The sequence below is a fragment of the Gymnogyps californianus genome, chromosome 18 (assembly GCF_018139145.2).
Source record: "Gymnogyps californianus isolate 813 chromosome 18, ASM1813914v2, whole genome shotgun sequence".
In the NCBI taxonomy this organism is placed as follows: Eukaryota; Metazoa; Chordata; class Aves; order Accipitriformes; family Cathartidae; genus Gymnogyps; species Gymnogyps californianus.
Window position 1 is genome coordinate 11,086,028 of NC_059488.1, and position 18,956 is coordinate 11,104,983.

Sequence of the window (18,956 nt, forward strand, 5' to 3'; positions counted from 1 at the left end):
ATCATTACCTTCATTCAGGGAATGGTGAGCTGTATGGATTTTAATAACACTTGCATCTATGAAACAAGACTGTTCTCACCACATCAGTAACACTTTAGAATCTAGTTAATAGATTTGTATTTGAAAATACTGCAGGCTGTTAAAGCTCAGCTGAGTGTCTGTTTCTGACCCAACCCCTGTGGGTTGTTAGCTTGGGACTGTTAGCTTAAACACTGCTAAATTAACTGGAGTGTTTGAAAATACTTGTCTCCAGAGAGCAGCCTTTTAAATAACACTTGTCTGATTTTCAGATAACAAGTTCCACTGGTTTGCGTTTGTTAGTCTTTAACTAGATAAGAAACTCATTAAACATTTTAAAGTCTCCTAATGATGTAATGAATCAGATTGGCAACATTGCTCTTACTATTGATAGTTCAAATAATAGTAAACATTTGAGCTAAGAAATTTAGAGGGAACAGAGAAGACTACCTAAGAGTAACTTGTTTTTGTCAAATGGAGTTGTCCCTCCCTTTTAGTTTTTTTTAAATATACCTGAAAAGGGATACCTAAGCTTCTCTTAGAGAAACAAATTAGTTTTGGACTTCTTAATATCCACTTTCCAGTGGGTTTGCAAAGACATAACTGTCCATGTCTTGGAGAAGATTGGCATAACGGATATCCAGGAAATGATCTGTACTTCTGCATACTGTAATGGCCTACAGCAAAAATCTTATTTTTTCTGAAGTAGGGAAAAGTTCCTTTATTTTGCTGGCATCCCCTTCTTCATTTACACTCTGTCATCTGCAGCCAAAACCCAAAATTACAGACCCCTCTGCTGCACTGAAATTAGTATCTAGGAAGCAATATGCAACAGAAATCTTCTTGTTTTGGTGTAACTGAAGAATTTAACAAACTGGAGATGTTCAAACACAGTTGACAAAAATCATTGGTAATAATGGAGGAGGAGAGAGGGTGGCAAGACAGCTGGCTGGTGAAGGGTATGGTCACTGTAAGGCATATAAGGAGTCAGTGATGTAGCACCGGATAACTGTTCTGCAAGGGGTGACATTGGCTTCCAGGAAAAAATTGTTGTTAGCCAGATTTTTAAAACTCTTGCACAGTCTCCTGTGTTATCAGTTTGTTCTAAAAACTGCTCCCAATTCAAATCTGGCAGTGTACTGGCTTCTGGGAGGGCAAGAATACATTAGGTATTGTTTTAGAGGCCCTTTCCTTCTCCTGCTTTAGTCCTGTGAAGGCTGGCTGTTTGCTGGCAGAAACAATGACAGCGATAAAGATGACGCTTGTGTTTTTGGTTCCTCTAGGAACAGCTACCCTCCTCTCTTTCTGCTGCTGAACCTTTCCTTTGCCTGTTCGTAAGCTGCGAGGTTAGACAGCAGTGTGTAAAGACCTGAAGCGTCAGCTTATTCTTTTCACCCATTTCAAAGAAACAATCTAAGAAATCAAACCAGCTGCATCCCATGGGAAAGCCTGGTGTTGAATTCGCATCCCATGGGAAAGCCTGGTGTTGAATTCGCCACCAGCTTGGGGCTGGGCCCTCGCCCTGGTGTGGCGCCTGGTGTGAAGCACTCCCCCCGCAGGCGTCAGCTGGGAGGCTGGGAGCCGCCTGGGCAGGCCTGCCTGCTGCTGCCCCATGGAGAGAGCACACCCGCCTGGCCGGAGCAGGAGACCTGGTCGGGCTAGGATTGTGATACGGGAAAATGGGGCTCTCGACCCTGCCTCCCAGCCTTCTCAGAAATGAAAAAATTCACGGCATCTCTCCTCTTGTTATCCAAACCAATACTATCTTTTCCTCACTGCCCTGGCAAATACCAACAGCTCTGATCTGAAATGAGCAGCATCTCAAGGATTTGGGACTATACCAAACCTATCTTTCTGACGCCATTCAACGGGCTCTCCCCTTAAATCTGACTGCAAACTTGCCTCTTACAGTTTTGAGAGCCCTCCACTCCACTGATAATTCAGAAAACCCACTCCGCATAGTTCTACTGCTCTACTGATTTTTCTTAATTCCAATTGAAGTCTTCCCATCTTCTCCCGAACTGAGATTCTCCAGGCCCAGAGATGTCCATTATACTCTATTTATTCCAACACATTTCCTTCAAGTGTGGCCATAGCTTTGTGCTGAAATCTTAATTCTATCCTTGCTGCTTCCTTTACAGGTAAGATCACACCCCAGGTTCTGTGTGCTGAGCAAGCCCAGCATTAATAGCTGGAGAAAAAAGGCTGTGCTGAGGTAGTATTAGCAACTCTGAATCTGTCCATCAGCTGAGCTTTTCTTCAAGGCAGACGTTATGGGCCAAATGCAGTGCTTTTCCACAGGCACTACACCGAGCAGTTCTTTTCTAGTTTACATCAGTAGAGAGCTATGTCCTAGAGGAATCCAAAGTAATGTTGCCTACAGAACAGCTCTAGCATAGCTCGAAAATGCAGAATTACCAGAGCCTTCCATTTCTCTTTCAGTGCTTCTCAGAGCTCCATATGTGTTATGTCCCTGCAGTGACATAAACCGACATTTTGGAGCTGGAAGCTGGTGTTGAGTCTTTGCCTATCTGCAGAGATAGCACTGGTAACAGCCACTAAACACTGGGTCTGAAAAGAGCAAAGCAACTTGGTTAGACAGCAGGGCACTAGACATTGGTGCAAGACTGCTTGTGAGGCATTGCTGGGGCATGAATGGGGACAAACCATCAACGCATATATTCAAGAAGCCTGTATCTTTGCTAAGGTTTTTTTATCAGACATCAAGTCCAGCTCCAGTGCTCCTAATGCCCCATCTCCCCTCATCTCTTTCCCTCAGGCAACTCTCTAATCTCTTTGACGTGCACATTCTGTCTAGTGGCTTTTCTTTACAAATGTCTTTTGTGTTTTGATTCCCCTCCTTTGTGTGTGAATTCCTTCTTTTTCTTTCTGCTGTCCTCGTTGTGCTTGCTAGCTAGATTCGGCGTAATGCTATTAGATTGGGATAATCCATGCTTGGTTTATCTGTGTGACTGTCCTCTGAAGATTAGTGAAAACCAATGTTATGGGCTAGATAAAGTGAACTGGTTCAGAAGGGCTCTTCTGTCAGTCTGGAGATGCTCAGGAAAATGACAGCAGATTTTCATTAACCAGATTTGAGTGTAATGTCTTGTAATTTACTTGAACCCTGTTGGGATACATGTGCCTCCAGGAGACAGACGAGCTGCAATGCAGTACTTCTTACCCAGTTCACTTCTGCAGGACTGGACAGAACTGAAATCAGTTTAGTGCAAGTATGGCAAAATGCCTGTGGAGCATGTTTTGTTTGTTGTTTGGTAATGAATTGAGTTTTGTGAGTGTTTTACAACTGGAGGGTCGTCTGGGAATTTGAATTTTCTTAACTGAGGCTTTCCAGTAACTTCCCATTTTAATGTTGTCTGCAACAGTGGTGCCTGGAACATGCTCTGGTCAGATCTATGGACTTAATTTGAGTTTCAACGTACCAAATCTATTATGAAAGAAGCATAAAATCCTTGTCTGTGCTGTTCTGTCCCTTTAATATCCTCTGCATGTTGATTACCTGTGGTGTTTGAGATGGTCTGGGAGAGGACAGTACTCTGTTGGATGACTGGCTGAAGTTCTGTAAATAGCACCTTCTTTGCAGCATCTGGGAGGACAGCACAGAAGTATGCTTTTCTTGCTCTTATGTTAGTGGTAGGCCACTCTGTAGTGAGCACGGGGCTTCTTGCTGGCAGGTTTTGGTCTTTTGGTGGTTTCCTGAAGAGAATGGTTTAGAGAGCGGCAGTGCTGGGGAGGGCGGTCAGTGCCTGGCAGGCTTGCTCTGGGGAAGAGAGTCACAATCCCCTGCAGTGAGATCCCGTTTCTAAATCTCTTTCGCAGGTGTGGAATGTGCTGTTAACATCAATGAGTGTGAGGAGGGTCCCTGCAAGAATGGAGCTGTCTGTGAGGATGGCATTGCTGACTATATCTGCCACTGTGCCCCTAGCCAGGATGGCATTATATGGGGAGGGAAGAACTGCTCTGTCAAGCTCACTGGGTGCCAGACGCACGACTGCCAAAATGAGGCCTTGTGCATCCCAACCTACCAAGCTGAGAGCCACGGCCACCTGTGCCAGTGCCAGCCTGGTTTCTATGATGCCACATGCTCAACACCAACAACGTTTTCCTTTGCTTCCAGAGGGTATCTCCTCATTGAGCTGCCCATGAACAATCAGAGCAGGAGGGACGTAGCGGGAGATCAGCTTGCCAGCGTGTCCCTCCGGTTCCGAACCACCTTGCCCAGCGCTATCCTTTTTTACCGAGGCCATGAAGCTGAATACTTGTTCCTGGAGCTCTTTGATGGCATTCTGCATGCAGGACTGACGAGGGAGGATGTTGGGTACACGCTGCGCCTGGAGGGGCTGAGAGTTGATGACGGCCAGTGGCATAAAGTTGAAGTTGTTCTGCACAGCACTGTGCAGCTAAAGCTCTGGCATGACTCTTGCGATGCAGGTGTCTGCCTGCAGAGCTCTCCTGTCCCACATGGCACTGCTTTGATCCCGCATGCCTTCCTGAACATGTACGTTGGAGGTGCTGAGGATCCAATGGCCAACAACACACGGAGCCAGCAAGGCTTTGTCGGCTGCCTGGAAGACTTTCAGGTAGATGCTGAAGCTGTGCTCCCGGTGGATCTGCCTGTGGGTGAGTCCTTCCCAATGAAGCGGGGCTGTGACCGGACGGAGTGGTGCCTCTCCCAGCCCTGCTTTCATGGAGGGCTGTGTGTGGACCTTTGGGCAACCTTCAGGTGCGACTGTTCGAGGCCTTATGGAGGCCCAGCTTGCTCATACGGTAAGTGCCACATGATTTACATCTGCCAGCTCCTCTGTCAGTCGGTGCTTCAAAGATACTAGATAAGTATTGATGCTAGCTCTGGAAGCCGTATTTTCTACTTGACCAGTGAGAAAACTAAAGCAAAACCCTCTGTAAATAAAATTCTCATTGATCCCTTTTCTGTCACTTGCTCCTGCAGGAATGATTGTCAGTTCTGTGGTGCAGATGTTATTCCTTGTTGAGCCAGAGGCTCTGACTTCATCTTTATATCAGATCTATGCGAACACAGGAGGGCAGGGAAGTTGTTTTACTGTGAAAAGTTGATCTTGAGCTTCTGAGTTGAGGATGAATGGGAATGTATTGCTTTATAGATAAAACACAAAGTGTTAAAGGAAGCTCTTTGACAATTTTGAGTTAAAATCTTATCTATTTGCATTTTTTTGTTCCTGCAAGGCTTACGTTAATATTGTTCCAGTTTTTTATTTTTCTCCTGAGCCCTAAACATGGCAAGTACAAAGTTGTTGTGCTGTTACCAAATTTACAAATTTTAAAAGCAACTTTGTAGGTGGCAAGGACTCTGCTAGACCTGTATTTCCCTCTTCTGCTACTTGGGTGCTTGAATTCATGCCATCCAGAGAAAGCAAGGACACATTCACTTACTTCTTAATTTCACAGACCTGTGCGGGGAGAGAGCATAATTACCCTGATGTATGTTGAAAATGTTGGGAAGAAAGGTCTTTCCCCATTCATGAGGAGTTGCAGCCTTGTGCCAGCTGCATTCCCCTTGTCCTTGAGCTGACATGCGTTTCTTTTCTCTTCCAGAGCGCCCAGCAGCAACATTTGGCCTAGAGAACTCCACCAGCTTTGCCTCTTTCACCCTTTCCGATAGCCTCGGTCCAAACTTCAACATCTCCTTTTTCATTCGTAGTCGGAAACCTGACGGTTTGCTATTGCAAGTCAGCAACGAAACTGACCCCTGTCTCACTATATACTTGAAGAATGGCAAGCTGAAGATAGAGATGGTATCTACAGACACTGTGACGTTTCCAGAAAATTTAGTTGATGGGAGAAGACATTTGGTAGCTCTGTCTTTCCAAGGAGGAATTGTTGGTGCTCACCAATCAGACACGTACCTGGAGCTAGGACAGCTCATAGCAAGACCTCTTTTAGCTGGTTATGAAGTGTATATTGGTGGACATCCTAACCCGGACAGCACTGATATGTGGGGAGGCTATTTTAAAGGCTGTTTGCAAGACATCCAGCTGAACAGCCACCACATACAGTTTTTTCAGGTTGAGAACTACAGTCTGCCACAGGAACTCAATAGGACTCAAAATGGTAATCTTGTGAATGGTTGCATCTCTGATAACACCTGCAAGGTATGATGTCTCTCGTTTGTCTCTACGTGTTTGCAGTTGTTTATTATAGTTCTGTGATTACAGAACAGTTTGACTGCTGCTGATATCGGGAAGATGAGAAGTTTTTTAAGTATTGAAGGACACATCGTCCCATACACTCCTACTTTACTCAATATACTACATACAATTTAAGCACCAAGCTTTCTTTAGCTCCCCTGTAGTTTTTGTGGTTTGTAGAACTTGGGCGGTCCTGCTCTTGTGCTGCCGACCTCCGTTTTGCCGAGCCCACGTGCTTTCCAGACTCCACCCTTTAACCAGTAACCTTTCCAGCTCCTCCCTTCACCCTGTTTCAATTGCACAACCTCCTCTTCCCCCAGGAATTCATTGCTTCAGCAGCAGCAGTTCAAGGAACTGTCTCCACGGTGCCCTTAGATCAGAAGCTGTCTCTCCTTTATGCCGCATGTGAAGATGGGGAGGCCATACTCCCTAATTTTGCCCTTCTTGCTCATGGTGCTATAAAGTATTGTCACGCCTCTGGTATTAGGTGTGTCCTTCTAGCGACAGAACTTTGTCAGGTTTTCAGGAGCATTGCAGCTTGTTTCATCTCTTTCTCACCTTTGCTTTTGCGCTTTGTTCTTTTCCAAATTGATGGAGCTCTGCCTGAGGAGTTTCTGTTGATCAGCAGTGCACACAGGGAGAGGTAGGGTCTCAGCAATTTCTTGTACAGAGACCCTTGTTCTTCCTTCACTGCTGTTGAGTCACTATTTTAATTACCCTTCTTTCTTGATTCAAGCGCTGCTCGTATTAATCTTTGTTGTCACATTTCCTTCTACTGAATTCTCTTAGATCCAAAGATGAATTACGCTGCTCCTAAATTCTGCTATTTTGTTTTTCAGTCTGAACCATGTCAGAATGGTGGCAGATGCATTGTCACTTGGAATGATTTCCATTGCAGCTGTCCAGCCAATTTCACTGGGAAATTTTGTGAGGAGAGAGTCTGGTGTGAAAGTGACCCATGCCCTGAAGCTACCACCTGTATAGATGTTCTAGCAGGATATGTGTGTAAGTGCTGTTCTCTCGCTATGTGTTGGTAAAATCCCTAATGTTCACTGTCTATGACCGGTATTCTTAGTTTGTACTGTTGCAATAAATATAAACACATGCCGCAAAAAGGAAACGGAATGATGCCCAGGTACACACTCCTGCAGGCAGCATGCACTTTATGGATTTACCACTAGGTTGTGATAGAGCAAAGATGCTACTCAAAGGTGTTTTCTACTGTTACTTTGACTTGATCAGGGAGGAACCTGTCCACTTTTGTGGAGTGATTGCCTACCTTATTATCATTGCAGTGCAAGGACCATCCTGCTCTCCCATGTTCGGCCATTTCTCGAGTCTCAGGTTATTTCACCAAGTAGGACCCAATTAAGTATTGCAAATGTGTCTTAGTTTTCTCCTAAGACAGAACCATGGAGAATGAAGAAAACTAGTTAGCTAGTGATGCCCTGATGTGGAGAGAGCGTTGTCTAGTGGCTAGAAAGTGTTCTGGAACTAAGGATGTTGGGGTGTCCCCAGCTCTGCCACTGGCCGCCTCAGCAGCTTTGGATGTATTACTTTCCTGACTTACGTTCTAGTTTTTCTAGCAGTAAAAGGGGAATAGTTGTATTTTTGTGCAGTGCTGTGAGGCTGATGAGTAAAAATTGCTACACAAGAGCTGGATATTATTATTAGAGGTGCAACTGTAAACAGGAAGAGCTTTAAGGATGCCAGCAGCTAGGCCTGTAATCCTACTCACACTAAGCTTACGTGATTCTTAAGGGAGAGAACCTGCCAGGAGACTGCCATTGGTCTGTCTCAAATGTGACACCAACTGTCTTTCAAATCCCTTATGCTCTACCCCTTTATTTATAGGTCTGGCTAATGCAACATTTAATAGTTATGCTGCCATCGAATTTACCACCAATACATCAGTGACTAGAACTCTGAGCAGCCTCCAGGTGGATTTCAGAACCAGGGATGAAGATGCTGTTTTGCTTCGGGCTGTGGAAGAAGTGGATTCCCTCCAGATAGCCATTAAGAACTCCTCTCTGTTTGTTGACATCAGGAGTGGGAATAGCATCGAAGGTGTCAGCTTCCTGAGTCAGAAGTCTGTCACGGACGGTGCCTGGCACACCATCTCTGTGTCTATGGAAGAGCCATCTGCACTTTCTTCCAGATGGCTGGCTCGTTTGGATGGGTCTGTTAATATGACTCTGCAGGGAAATGCTGGGAACTTGGACTTCCTAAAGAACAACGCACTGATTGTTCTAGCTGAAAATTTCACTGGCTGCCTAGGACAAGTGAAGATAGGGGGGATCTACCTGCCGTTCACTGCCCAACTCTCGTACCCCCAGCCCGAACAGTTCCAGCAGTCCAGCAGAAGGGCCGTCCAGCTGGGCTGCACTGGGGCTGATGTTTGCGCTTCCAGCCCTTGCCTCAATGCCGGCACCTGCGAGGACTTGTTCGATTCCTTCAGCTGCGCCTGCGGTGCTGGCTGGGGGGGGCTGCTGTGTGAGTTGAACATCGATGACTGCCAGTCAAGCCCATGTGTTCATGGGGACTGTGTCGATGCAGTAGCAGATTTTCAGTGTGAATGCTTCCGGGGATTCATTGGGAAGAAGTGTGACATCAACGTCGATGACTGTGTGCGGCACCAGTGCCTAAATGGAGCTACCTGCATTGATGGGGTTTATGGCTACTCCTGCAAGTGCCCTCCTCAGTATTCGGGACCTCGCTGCGAGTAAGTGCCTTGGTTGGTTTGATGCAGGGGTCAGAGGAGCCCCCAGGTAAATTGGACTTTTACTTTGGGACACTTTGGGAAAATTGCTCATTGCAAGTATCTGGTAGCTAAAGCACCTGCATTCTGCTGTGAATTGGAAGGTGCTGTCCAGGTCCGAATCCTCACTGAAAGGTGCTCAGCCTCATACAGGATAAGGATTCTTCCTTTTTATGTGGGTTATCCCCATGCTACACTTCAGAGCTGTTTAAAGTGCAAGCACTTGTAGCCTGTTGTCATTTCCCTCTCCATTCCCCAAGAAATCCATCTTCTCCACGATTTGACTCCCCTCTGGCATATTCCTGTACTGATTTAAAACAAAACAGAACAAACAAAAGAAACCCCGCTGGCCTGCTTATGAAATGAAAGGAGCCTCCCAGCCCACAGTGGATGGAGTAGGCTGTATTCCAAAGTTTCAGGTGCACTGAGTGTCCTGGAGTGATAGAAATGGTCCCAGCATGGATGGGTTCCTGGGCAGAGTGCAGAAGAGGGACAATCTAATCTCTGCTGAGAATGCTGTTTTTGATAAACCTTTGACGCTGGGTTTATAGAGATTACCTGTAGCAGGAGTTCCTCACTGAGGTTATTTTTGCTACTAGTGATACACAGCCAACTTTGAAGCAATACTCGGCCTGCCTGTGAGCAGGACACTGCCGGTGCTAATGAAGGTGCTCATTGCTACTACCTCTGGAAAAACAAGCCTTACCCTGACAAATATTTTCCTATAATATTAGATAAAAATACATATGCACTCCTAGACTGATTAACAGCATTCCTTCAACCAAGGGCTTGGTTGTATTTTGTAGCACTGGTCCTAAGACTAAGGGCGTTGTTTCTGTGTATTGGTTAAAAATTGTCTATTTGAGTATCCTGCTCCTTATCAGATGCATACTGGGAGAAAAAAGTTTCTTTACCTGTCACCTTACTGCCTGTACTCCTTAGCAGTGCTCGTTGCGTGATCCCTCCGTGGAGCTCACATAAAATTTGGTGGGAAATCAGTAGAGAGTCAGGAGGAAGGCGGGGGTTTTTTTTTATAAGGTCTATATTTATAGCATTTGTATTAGTTTGGAAAAAATCCAGCATATTTTAGTCACAAAGGTATGTCTCATATGGGTAGAGGAAGTAGGAATCAACATGTTACTTAGACTTCCATCTACTTGTGTGTGTTCAAATTGAACATTGAGATAAATACTTACATGGCTGAGTTTCAGTTATCTAATCTACCCAGGTCGAACTTTGTGTTGCTCTTACTTCATTCTGGTGTAGACAGTTATCTAGTACTTGTGTTGTCCTTTTTGTGGCCTAGCTGTCCTGCAGGTTGGTGTTCCAGCAGTATCCTGTCTCTATATTTTCATCAGCAAGAATAGGCAACTATGTGAGAAAAGTCCTAGTACTGATACAGCTCCTGCGTATTCTCTGGGCATGCTCAAAGTAATACTCTGATATTAGGGGTGATTTCTGAGACCATTGCCTTCTTCATTCGCGTCAAACTCCTCCCTAGAAATACCAATGACTGTGCTTACGACCCTCGCCAGCCCAGTCTCCACTGAGCCCGAGGACGCTTTTACCTTCCCCAAAACCCGATTGCTTTAAGGGCTGTCTCTTGCTTTTCCCAGATGGCCGTTCCCACCTGAGCAATGTGGTAAGAACTTCACCTGTCTGAATGGTGGCAAGTGCATCAGTGAGAGCTGGGGAGCCAACTGCACTTGCAAGCCAGGTTTCACGGGAAGGAAGTAAGTGCTGCTTTTCTGGTGCCTGCAAAGGAGCTAGTGCTCCGATTCTTACATCAGTGGGATGGCTGGGCAGGTTCACATGCTTCATCCTCTCATATATCCTTTTGCCATTCAAACAACTGCTCCAAAACTGTAAACTAGCTGTTATTTTTGGAAGAGGCAGGCTTGATATGATCCTGCTGACAGTACCAATTTTTGCAGCGTGAACTGCTTCCAAGTAGTTCTTGTGCCTCATGAGAATTCATTAACTGTGCGAGAGACCCGTACCGGCTTCAGTCATACAGAAATGACAAAAGGAGGATTGGTACGAATGGGTGAAGCTTTCGTGTTGTTGGACCCTGGAGAAAGCACCTGAAAAAGATGCAACAGGAACTTTTCAAATAAACGAGGCTTTTGTAGACTGTATGATCTTGTGTTCTATGGCACAAGAACATATGTGAGAAATTTCATCTAATTCTAATACACTTTTCCTTTCCAGTTGTCAAATTAATATAAACGAGTGTGATCCAAACCCTTGCCAGAACGGAGGTACGTGTCAAGACTCCGAGAACAAATACGAGTGTTTGTGCAGTGCCAGCTACACGGGAGAGCGCTGTGACATTAACGTAAGCACTGTCTATTCTTCCAAGCTGTGAGTTGTGAGGAGCAGCAGAAGTAGGCTTAGCAGAGTCCGTGGGTACACGGCTGTTAGTGAGACTGCCTGCGTGTTGCCCAGTCCCCGGCATGTGTCCTGGCTAAAGCACGCGGGTGAGCACAGTTAGGAAATCAGCTGGTACCAAGGAAACCTGAAGTGGGAAATTATTTTTTCTTTGCAGTGCTGTTGCATGTTAGTCTCCAGCATATAAGCAACTGCAGCAAATACTTTTCAGTATCTGCATGGGCTGCCATATGGTTTTCAGGGCTGTCTCTGCAACTTACCTTAGATTTTACGACTCCTTGGACAGTAATCAAACTACTGCAGTTGGACCTGTAGAAAGTAGATATTACTTATATTTCCCCCCCCAGTTTCCTGGAGAATGGAATTTCAGCTGGCATTTTATCTGGGATGAGAGTTACAAAGCACCTTCCCTCTCCAAAGATCATCTGGGTAGGAATGGATGTGTTTGGAGAAGGGAAGTCAGATGAAGTCAGGCTAAAAGTGATTCAAGTACAAGTAAAAACAGTAGCATCCTGTATCTGCTGAGTCTGCTTCTGGCCCGATGGGCCTGGTGGATGGGCAGTCTCAGCGATGCTTTTCCTTTTCTGCATAAGCCAAGCATTGCTGTTTGGGGCTGAACCCCTTCCTGTGTGGAAGCTGTTAAATCACACACTTGCTTTTTCTCTGTAAAGCTGTTGCATGGACAGGTAGCTTGTCTGGTAACCTGGGAATGTACTAACCCGTACTGCATGGAAAAGGCTGTGCGCCAAGGTGGGGTTTGCTGCTGTTGCTGTTACTAAGGGTTCTGTAATGCATGTACCGCGAGGTCACTCCTGACACTTCCAGTTTGCATGCATAGACTCCTTCAGGCATCTCTGTCTCCTCTGTCCCAGGACACTTCTTGTAGATTCCTTGTATTCATTTTCATCATCCCCATTACTTTTTGCAGAACTGTCTGTCTTTTCCCTCTTACAAGGCCAGGGCCGGAGGGGGGACAGGGAGCAGGACAGGCTGTGGCTGTGGGCTGTTTGCTGTTAACGGTACCCGCAGAGGCGAAGGGATGTTAGCTGCGCTCTCTTGCTCTTTCTCCCTCCCACCAACAGTAGCGACTAAAGAGCATGCAGCAGGCAGAAGGGTGGACTGCTAAAAACTCCTGCAGTGTTGGTACCGTGTGACTAATCTGCATGCTGCGCAAAACTAGAACTAACCCCTAGCACATCGCTTGAGTTTTGGCAGGCTCAGAGCATCAGCTTGAACTTCAGTCGTTTGAAAATGGCAGAAGGACTTCCAGGTACTCTGGGAATATTCCTTCTGTGCTGTGTTGCTTTGTGACATTAGCATAGACTGTATGGCATCCAAAAGCTGTAAATAATCAAGTCTGAATTCTTTTGTTTTTATCTGTAACGTGGCAGATACTATTCTTAACAACAAGAAATATTTCTTACTTTTAGGCTTATTGTAATTTTAAAGCTTTCTTTAATGACAAAAATTCCACAATTTTTTTAGTTCTTTGTTGTTGTGTTCCATACCATCCTTAATTCCACCAGAATCTAAAGACTACTCATTCAGCTATGTTTCTCTCCTCAGTACTTGGGCCTTTTATCGTCTCCATCTCCCATCCATGTACTGACCTTTTTAACATCCTCCCCTTCCTGCTGCAAGTTGTGTTCAAGTCTGTTCCACGGCATTTTTATATAGTGTGGACATCAAAGTATGTGCCTTTGTAATTTAAAAGTTTTGAGCCACGAATTCAATGGATCCAGTACTCGCCATTCACTATTTAAATTATTTAAAATCTTTTGCCCTAGGAGTTCATAAAGTTCCGGCAAGGTACGTCAGTTCTCGGTTTTGTGTCCTAGTCTTTCCTCTGGCTTTGAGAGTCGTTAACTGTTAAGCCTGAAACTTACTACACCTCCCTGTCCCAAGATCTCCAAGGAAGTGCTGAATCACAAGTCTGCACATAATCGTGTTGCGATGGATAGTTTAATAGCTAAATACATTCTCTACCTTGCCATCAGAGGTGTCATTGAACTTTTTTTTTTTTAGTATCATTTTTTTTAGTATCATCATGCTCAGGGAGATTTTCTGGGGTTACTGAAAATCCGTGTTCCTCTGCATTAACTTTATAGTTTTAAATTTTTTTTTTTCAACATTGGCTAGATCTTTCCTAGTGACACCTACGTATTTTAGTCTGATATTGGTAAGGAGGCCCCTTAAAAGATTTCCACCGTGGATGCTGAATATACTGGCATTTAAACCTTAAGGGGCTGTCCTGCTGTGAAAAACCATAAGCAGAGAGGAGAATATGGAGCGTGTGATATTATTTGGACAGTTTCACCTCATCTAATAATGTCTGAAGTGTTGCTCAGACTCTTAACTACTGCTGTTCTAACTGTAACGAACAGCTGTGCCTTACCTTCATTCGCAAGTGGTGTGCAAGGGACAGCTTGCTTTGTAGCAATTTTGTGGCTCCAGGATTGGTCCCATAATTGTCTGCATTTCGTTTTGCTGTCGCCATGCCGGTTAGCTGCCCAGCTCAGCAAATCCGCTCTTTCCTTCCTTGTCCATGTGCCCGGCATGAATTATTGTAATGGTATTAACTGTCCCATCGGTAAATCTCTGTTCGTAACTCTGCCCTGTTGGGATCAGCTTCACCAAAGCTGCCAGTTAAAGAGTGTCATTGATGAGTGTCACTAGTTTTGAATTGGAAAGAAAAATTCAGAACATGTTACTGTCTGTTCTTTGTATTAAAACTAGTCCATTCTAAAAAATGAGTTTGAATGTGTTTTGCTGAGAGATTAAAGCTTGAACGTGAGCATTCTCTGTGCAGGCGCCCTCAAGCCCTGCGCTTGTTCCTTGCTTGTCCTTTTCCATTCAGGTACAGATCTTCTGCTTTTTAAAAAAAAATTTTTCCCTTCTAATCTGACCATTTTGGGTTCTTGGAGTTAAGTTATTGTAACCACTGGAGTTTCATTGTTTCTCCATTAATTTCTTTTACAGAAAGGGACTCCAGGTGCTCTCTTCCCCTCCCCACTAATTGAAGTAGCTGTCCCTGTAGCCTGTGGCTCTTTACTCCTACTCAGTATTGGTCTCATATTCATGATTCTCACTGCAAGGAAGAGGCGCCAATCGGAGGGAACCTACAGTCCGAGCCAGCAAGAAGTGGCAGGAGCTCGGTTGGAGATGGACAGTGTCCTAAAGGTGCCACCTGAAGAGCGGTTAATATAGGCACTGCCATGACAAGGAGATGCACCTGCAGGGTCTGCTTTGACCTTGATCTTTTTCCAGCACTTGCAGCAGCAGATCCACCCTATCTCAGTTTCCTTGAGGCATGGTAATGAAGACATGGACTTAGAAGTACAAGGCAGACTGTGTATGCAATAGCTGTTCCAGCTGGTTTCAGTTAATTGAGTCAATTGCACGCCACTGGCTCAAAGTGAGCCTCTTTACTCCCTTCTTTCCTGCCCCCTGGACTGCCCCAGACGTTCGCCTCAGCAGGAGCTGTTGGGGTGCACCTGCTTTGAAGTTGCTCTGGCTCCATTCCACCTTTCAGGCAGCAACGGCATAGTTCAGTCTGCTTTAAAAGGCAGGGTTAAATGAGGCACTGATTTACAGATACTTAGATATACTTTTAAGGAGCGTTGTATAGAGGGTATTTATGATTGGTTTGTATATACTGTTCTGTTTTTGTCAACAAGTGAAAAACACTCAAAGCTTTTTCTGCTCAGGTGTATGAGGTTTTCACAAGCAGTCTTCAACAGCAACAGCAGCTGTGAACTCCTGCCCTGTGACAGCCACAGTGTTACAGGGAATTGTCCGGAATTACTGAAATCATTGTACAAATCAATGTTTTATGAAGTGATCTCTGTTAGACATTCCCACGGGTACTGCACAGGAAAGGCGCAGTTAGAACTTTGTGGGTTTGTGGGCTGGTGCTGGAGTCGGGGCATGCGTGGCGGGGGAAGAGGTGAGCAGGAGAAGCATCACCAGACTGCTTCTGTATTCCCTGGACTCTTGTGTGACAGGCAGGGGACAGTGAAAGGGGGGAAGCTCCTGTCTAGCGCTGCTGTCAGCACAGTGCAGCTTAGAGAGAGGCGCTGGGGAACTGGGATGAGGGATGTGAAATGCAGCACTGTCCACGCGGAAGCTCTGAGTAACACCCTGTTCTGCCGCAGCAGCCGGTGTGGGCGCATCTTAGCAACTCTTCCGTTGTGGGAGCAGTCGGGGCTGCAGGAGCTGCCCTTCTCCTTGCAGTTGTTGCAGCCACGGCGATTGCCATGAAGAGGAGGAGAGCAACTCAGGGAACATACAGCCCAAGCCGTCAAGAAAAAGATGGGGCTCGAGTGGAAATGTGGAACGTCATCAAGATGCCACCGACCGAGAGGCTGATATAAGAACTGGGCTCACGCAACAGGTGCCGTGTCGTCCTTTAACAATCATGGAACTGCTGCAGCGTCTCTGTCTTAGGTCTTGAGGTGTGTTTTTGTAGGACAGGTCTGTACTGCTTTAAGCTACTTCATAGGCTACAGGCAACTGCCTGCTGTTACTTGGCAGGAAGAGTCAACTGCTTGAACGAGCTTGGTTATTGCAGCTCATCCCATAAACGATTTGTATAAAACCAGTCTGCCAGCAAGAGCAGTAGAGTCTGGGAGGAAAAAAAAGTTCTGGAGGGGCCAGTGGAGAGGAAGCAAGCAGTGGCTGTGGCAGCAGAGGGAGCGTACGCAGACCCGCTAACACTGCAGTACTGTGTCACCAGCAAGAGAGGCGGCCGGGCCGTCTGTGCGCTGCTCGGCCTTACCGCTTCTGCCTCTCCCTCAGTCACGCGGGGCTCACAGCCGCGGTAACTGTTGCTGCTGTGCAGTCAACATAAACAACACTGTGCAAATAAGTGAGGCAGGTCTAATCCATGGGAATTAACCCACTGTATTAAGGAATTATGAGAATAATGTGGTGGTTTAAAAATATATGTGCCTGTGCCTCCTCTGCAAAGCTGACAGGTAACGGACTGACGGGAGAGAGTCCCTAGAGCTGCTGCTGTCCTTCCAGAACTAGGCCAGAGTTAGCATTACATTACCAGAAAATAAGTACCGCTGTGCTATATTGGACACTTCTACTAAAGCTTTCCTAAGACTAGACTAAACCATAGGAATATTTTAAGTAAGTGCCTTTCTGAGACTGAGTTGCCAGTTACAGTATTACCTTTTTTGAAAGGAGGATGTTTATATGCAGAAACCATATAAACTGGTATATGATCACTTTCTTTGATCAGACTCTGCAGCAAGGCTGATGGCAGCAGGCTGGATGGGGTTTTCCCCCACCTGTTCGTAGCGGCAGTGCTGCCATCCCCACAGCGCAGGCTGTCTCAAGGTCAGGAGCCGGCACTAGGCAGCATGACCACAGAACAGACCTCAGCAAGAGCTTCGGTGTTTGAACATCAAGCGGTACGTGCTTGTGTGAGGAGGGAAGGAGGGGATATTTCAAGACCCGTACCTCCCGGGACAGACAGGTTTGGGCTTGCCAATACAGAAGAGTGGAATTTAGTTAACTAGTATAGTGACCTTTAACACGACACCAGGGTTTATGGTGTAGTGAGACACAGCATTCATTTTCCACATTGCCCTAAAAAGGATATTTATTTTGTGGCTTTACTTCTCCTTTGTTACTGTTTTAGCTGTTGAGTGTGCTATTTCTTCTTTAGCATAACATGGCAGAGCCTGTGGGAAGAAATGCAGCAGAGCAGGCCCAATAAGGCCTACAATCATTAGCATTTCAGGATAATTACTACAACTATCAATGAGAAATATTTTAGCAAACAGTGTCTGCTTTTTAATCTCCAAAATACTATTAATAAGCAGGGTGGGAATCTGCCCGCCATAGCTAGTTGCCACCGGAAGAAAATGCTATTCTGTTTTACTCTTAGATTTCTTTTTTTTCCCCCTACAGTAGCTGTAAATGTTTCTGTAATTCTAAGCAAAGGGAAGAGTACAAAAGTACTGATCGGGTCAGTCTGCTTAAGAACAGGTCTTCTGCATGCATGCAACTGCCCATATAAGATGAAGAATGACAATTTTGGAAAATAGAAAAATCCAAACCCTTGGGAGACAAGGCAATTGATATTTTGTGTGTAAGATCACTTTCCCTCTAATACTGAGGAAAAGCTGAAAGAGCAAGTAGTGATCCCACACTGGCTATGGTTTGGAAAAGAGTCAGCCATAGTACTGATAAAAGAAAGGCCCTAACTTCAGTCCGGTGAGCTTGCTATCGCTTCTATTGGTTAGTAATAACACTGCTGTTACTTCTAATATGAACAATTTGCTCCGTGTATTTTCTAGATGCTATTTAGGAAGTCTAATACACTTTCAGAGTAGAGACAGTTACACTGCCCAGTCACCTTGCTGCAGTGGAACTAGTTAAACTGCACACCTTAGGAAAAAGGTGAGTGTCATTTTGCTCAGCAGCGTTTGTGCAACAGGAGAACAAGCAAACGAAGCAGGCAGCGCTTTCCCGGGAGAGCTGGTCTGAAGGGGCAGGCCCCACCCGCCGAGCTGGTCACTGTGTCTCTGGAGAAACAAAAATTCACCCTTGGGCTGAGTCTGTCCCTGGCGTGAGGGTGGGGTGCTCTCCTGGTGAGAAAGGACTCGCAGACCCCAGGGTCGTAGCAGTGGGCTGGTCCAGAAGCCTGGGGCAGAGCACCCCGTGTCCTGTAGCCTTTACTTCAGTGCGAAGGTAGGTGTGTTTTTCTTCACCCCATAATGACCTGTACTAAACCTACAGCAAGCTTAGAATATGCTTTGGGTTTCTGGAAACTCAGACCTGATTAACCCCCAGGGTGCTGCCAGGAGAGGCGCGTACTGTTACTTTTGAGCTCCACTCCATTTTTTGTGTTTAAACTGTAGAAAAATGAAGGCAGCAACAGGATCTAAATGAACCGATATTACTCCAGCCTGTATTATTTTGAGAAGAAAACCAGGATTGTGTCATAAGAACTGACTGTTACTAAGCTACTGAAATATCCTGAAAGGCAACAAGAAGCTACAGACCCACAACAGTAACGACATTTAAAAACCAGCAAATTGCAAGCAGCGAGTCTGTCTGCAGCCCCTGCTGTTCCCGGGTAGTCAGCAGGAAGACTCCTGCTCAGTCGCTTTACAGGATTAGCAGAGCAGATGTTTTTATTTCAAGCACCCGAAGCCAGTACTAGCAAAAGTGTTAAAATACTTTGTCAGTGTCTTGAGCATTTCTGCAAAATAATTTATGAAAGTTTTTTTTTTTCAATAATGAACTTAACTTTCTTTTGATATTTAATTTTTGAATATATTTTTTCACAGAACTGGATTTGCTGTAGTTAATGATCATGATCCTGATTTCTTTTGTAATTGTAAATTTTATAATTTGTAAAAAATTAGAATGTCCTTCAAAAGAAATTTACAATAAAATTTGGTTAAAAATAGACCTAGTTACCTTGACTTGTGATGGTTTTTTTCCTGAAGCGTCACTTGATGTCTAGATGGCTGGTTTTGGTCTGTGACACACAGTTTGCACAGCTGCAAACCTCAATGCCTCTTTTAAAGTTAAAATTTTATTAATTTTCTGATTATTTTTGTCACACACCAGAGCTCTAAGCA

General features: G+C 45.2%; 1 protein-coding gene across 5 annotated transcripts in view; it reads left to right on the forward strand.

The window, feature by feature from the left end:
• Positions 1–18,749, forward strand: part of CRB2 (crumbs cell polarity complex component 2) — a 31,405-nt gene extending 12,656 nt beyond the window's left edge. The window contains exons 6-13 of one of the 5 annotated variants that reach the window (XM_050907901.1): positions 3,859–4,806; positions 5,611–6,167; positions 7,043–7,208; positions 8,058–8,925; positions 10,578–10,694; positions 11,173–11,299; positions 15,507–15,745; positions 16,601–18,749. In XM_050907901.1, the coding sequence (XP_050763858.1) occupies positions 3,859–4,806; positions 5,611–6,167; positions 7,043–7,208; positions 8,058–8,925; positions 10,578–10,694; positions 11,173–11,299; positions 15,507–15,725 (3,002 nt within the window). In that variant the 3' untranslated portion in view covers positions 15,726–15,745; positions 16,601–18,749. Of the gene's footprint in view, positions 1–3,858; positions 4,807–5,610; positions 6,168–7,042; positions 7,209–8,057; positions 8,926–10,577; positions 10,695–11,172; positions 11,300–14,331 lie in introns of all 5 variants that reach the window. The other 4 variants (XM_050907900.1, XM_050907902.1, XM_050907905.1 and 1 more) reach the window with 4 other exon arrangements.
• The last annotated feature ends 207 nt before the right edge of the window (positions 18,750–18,956 follow it).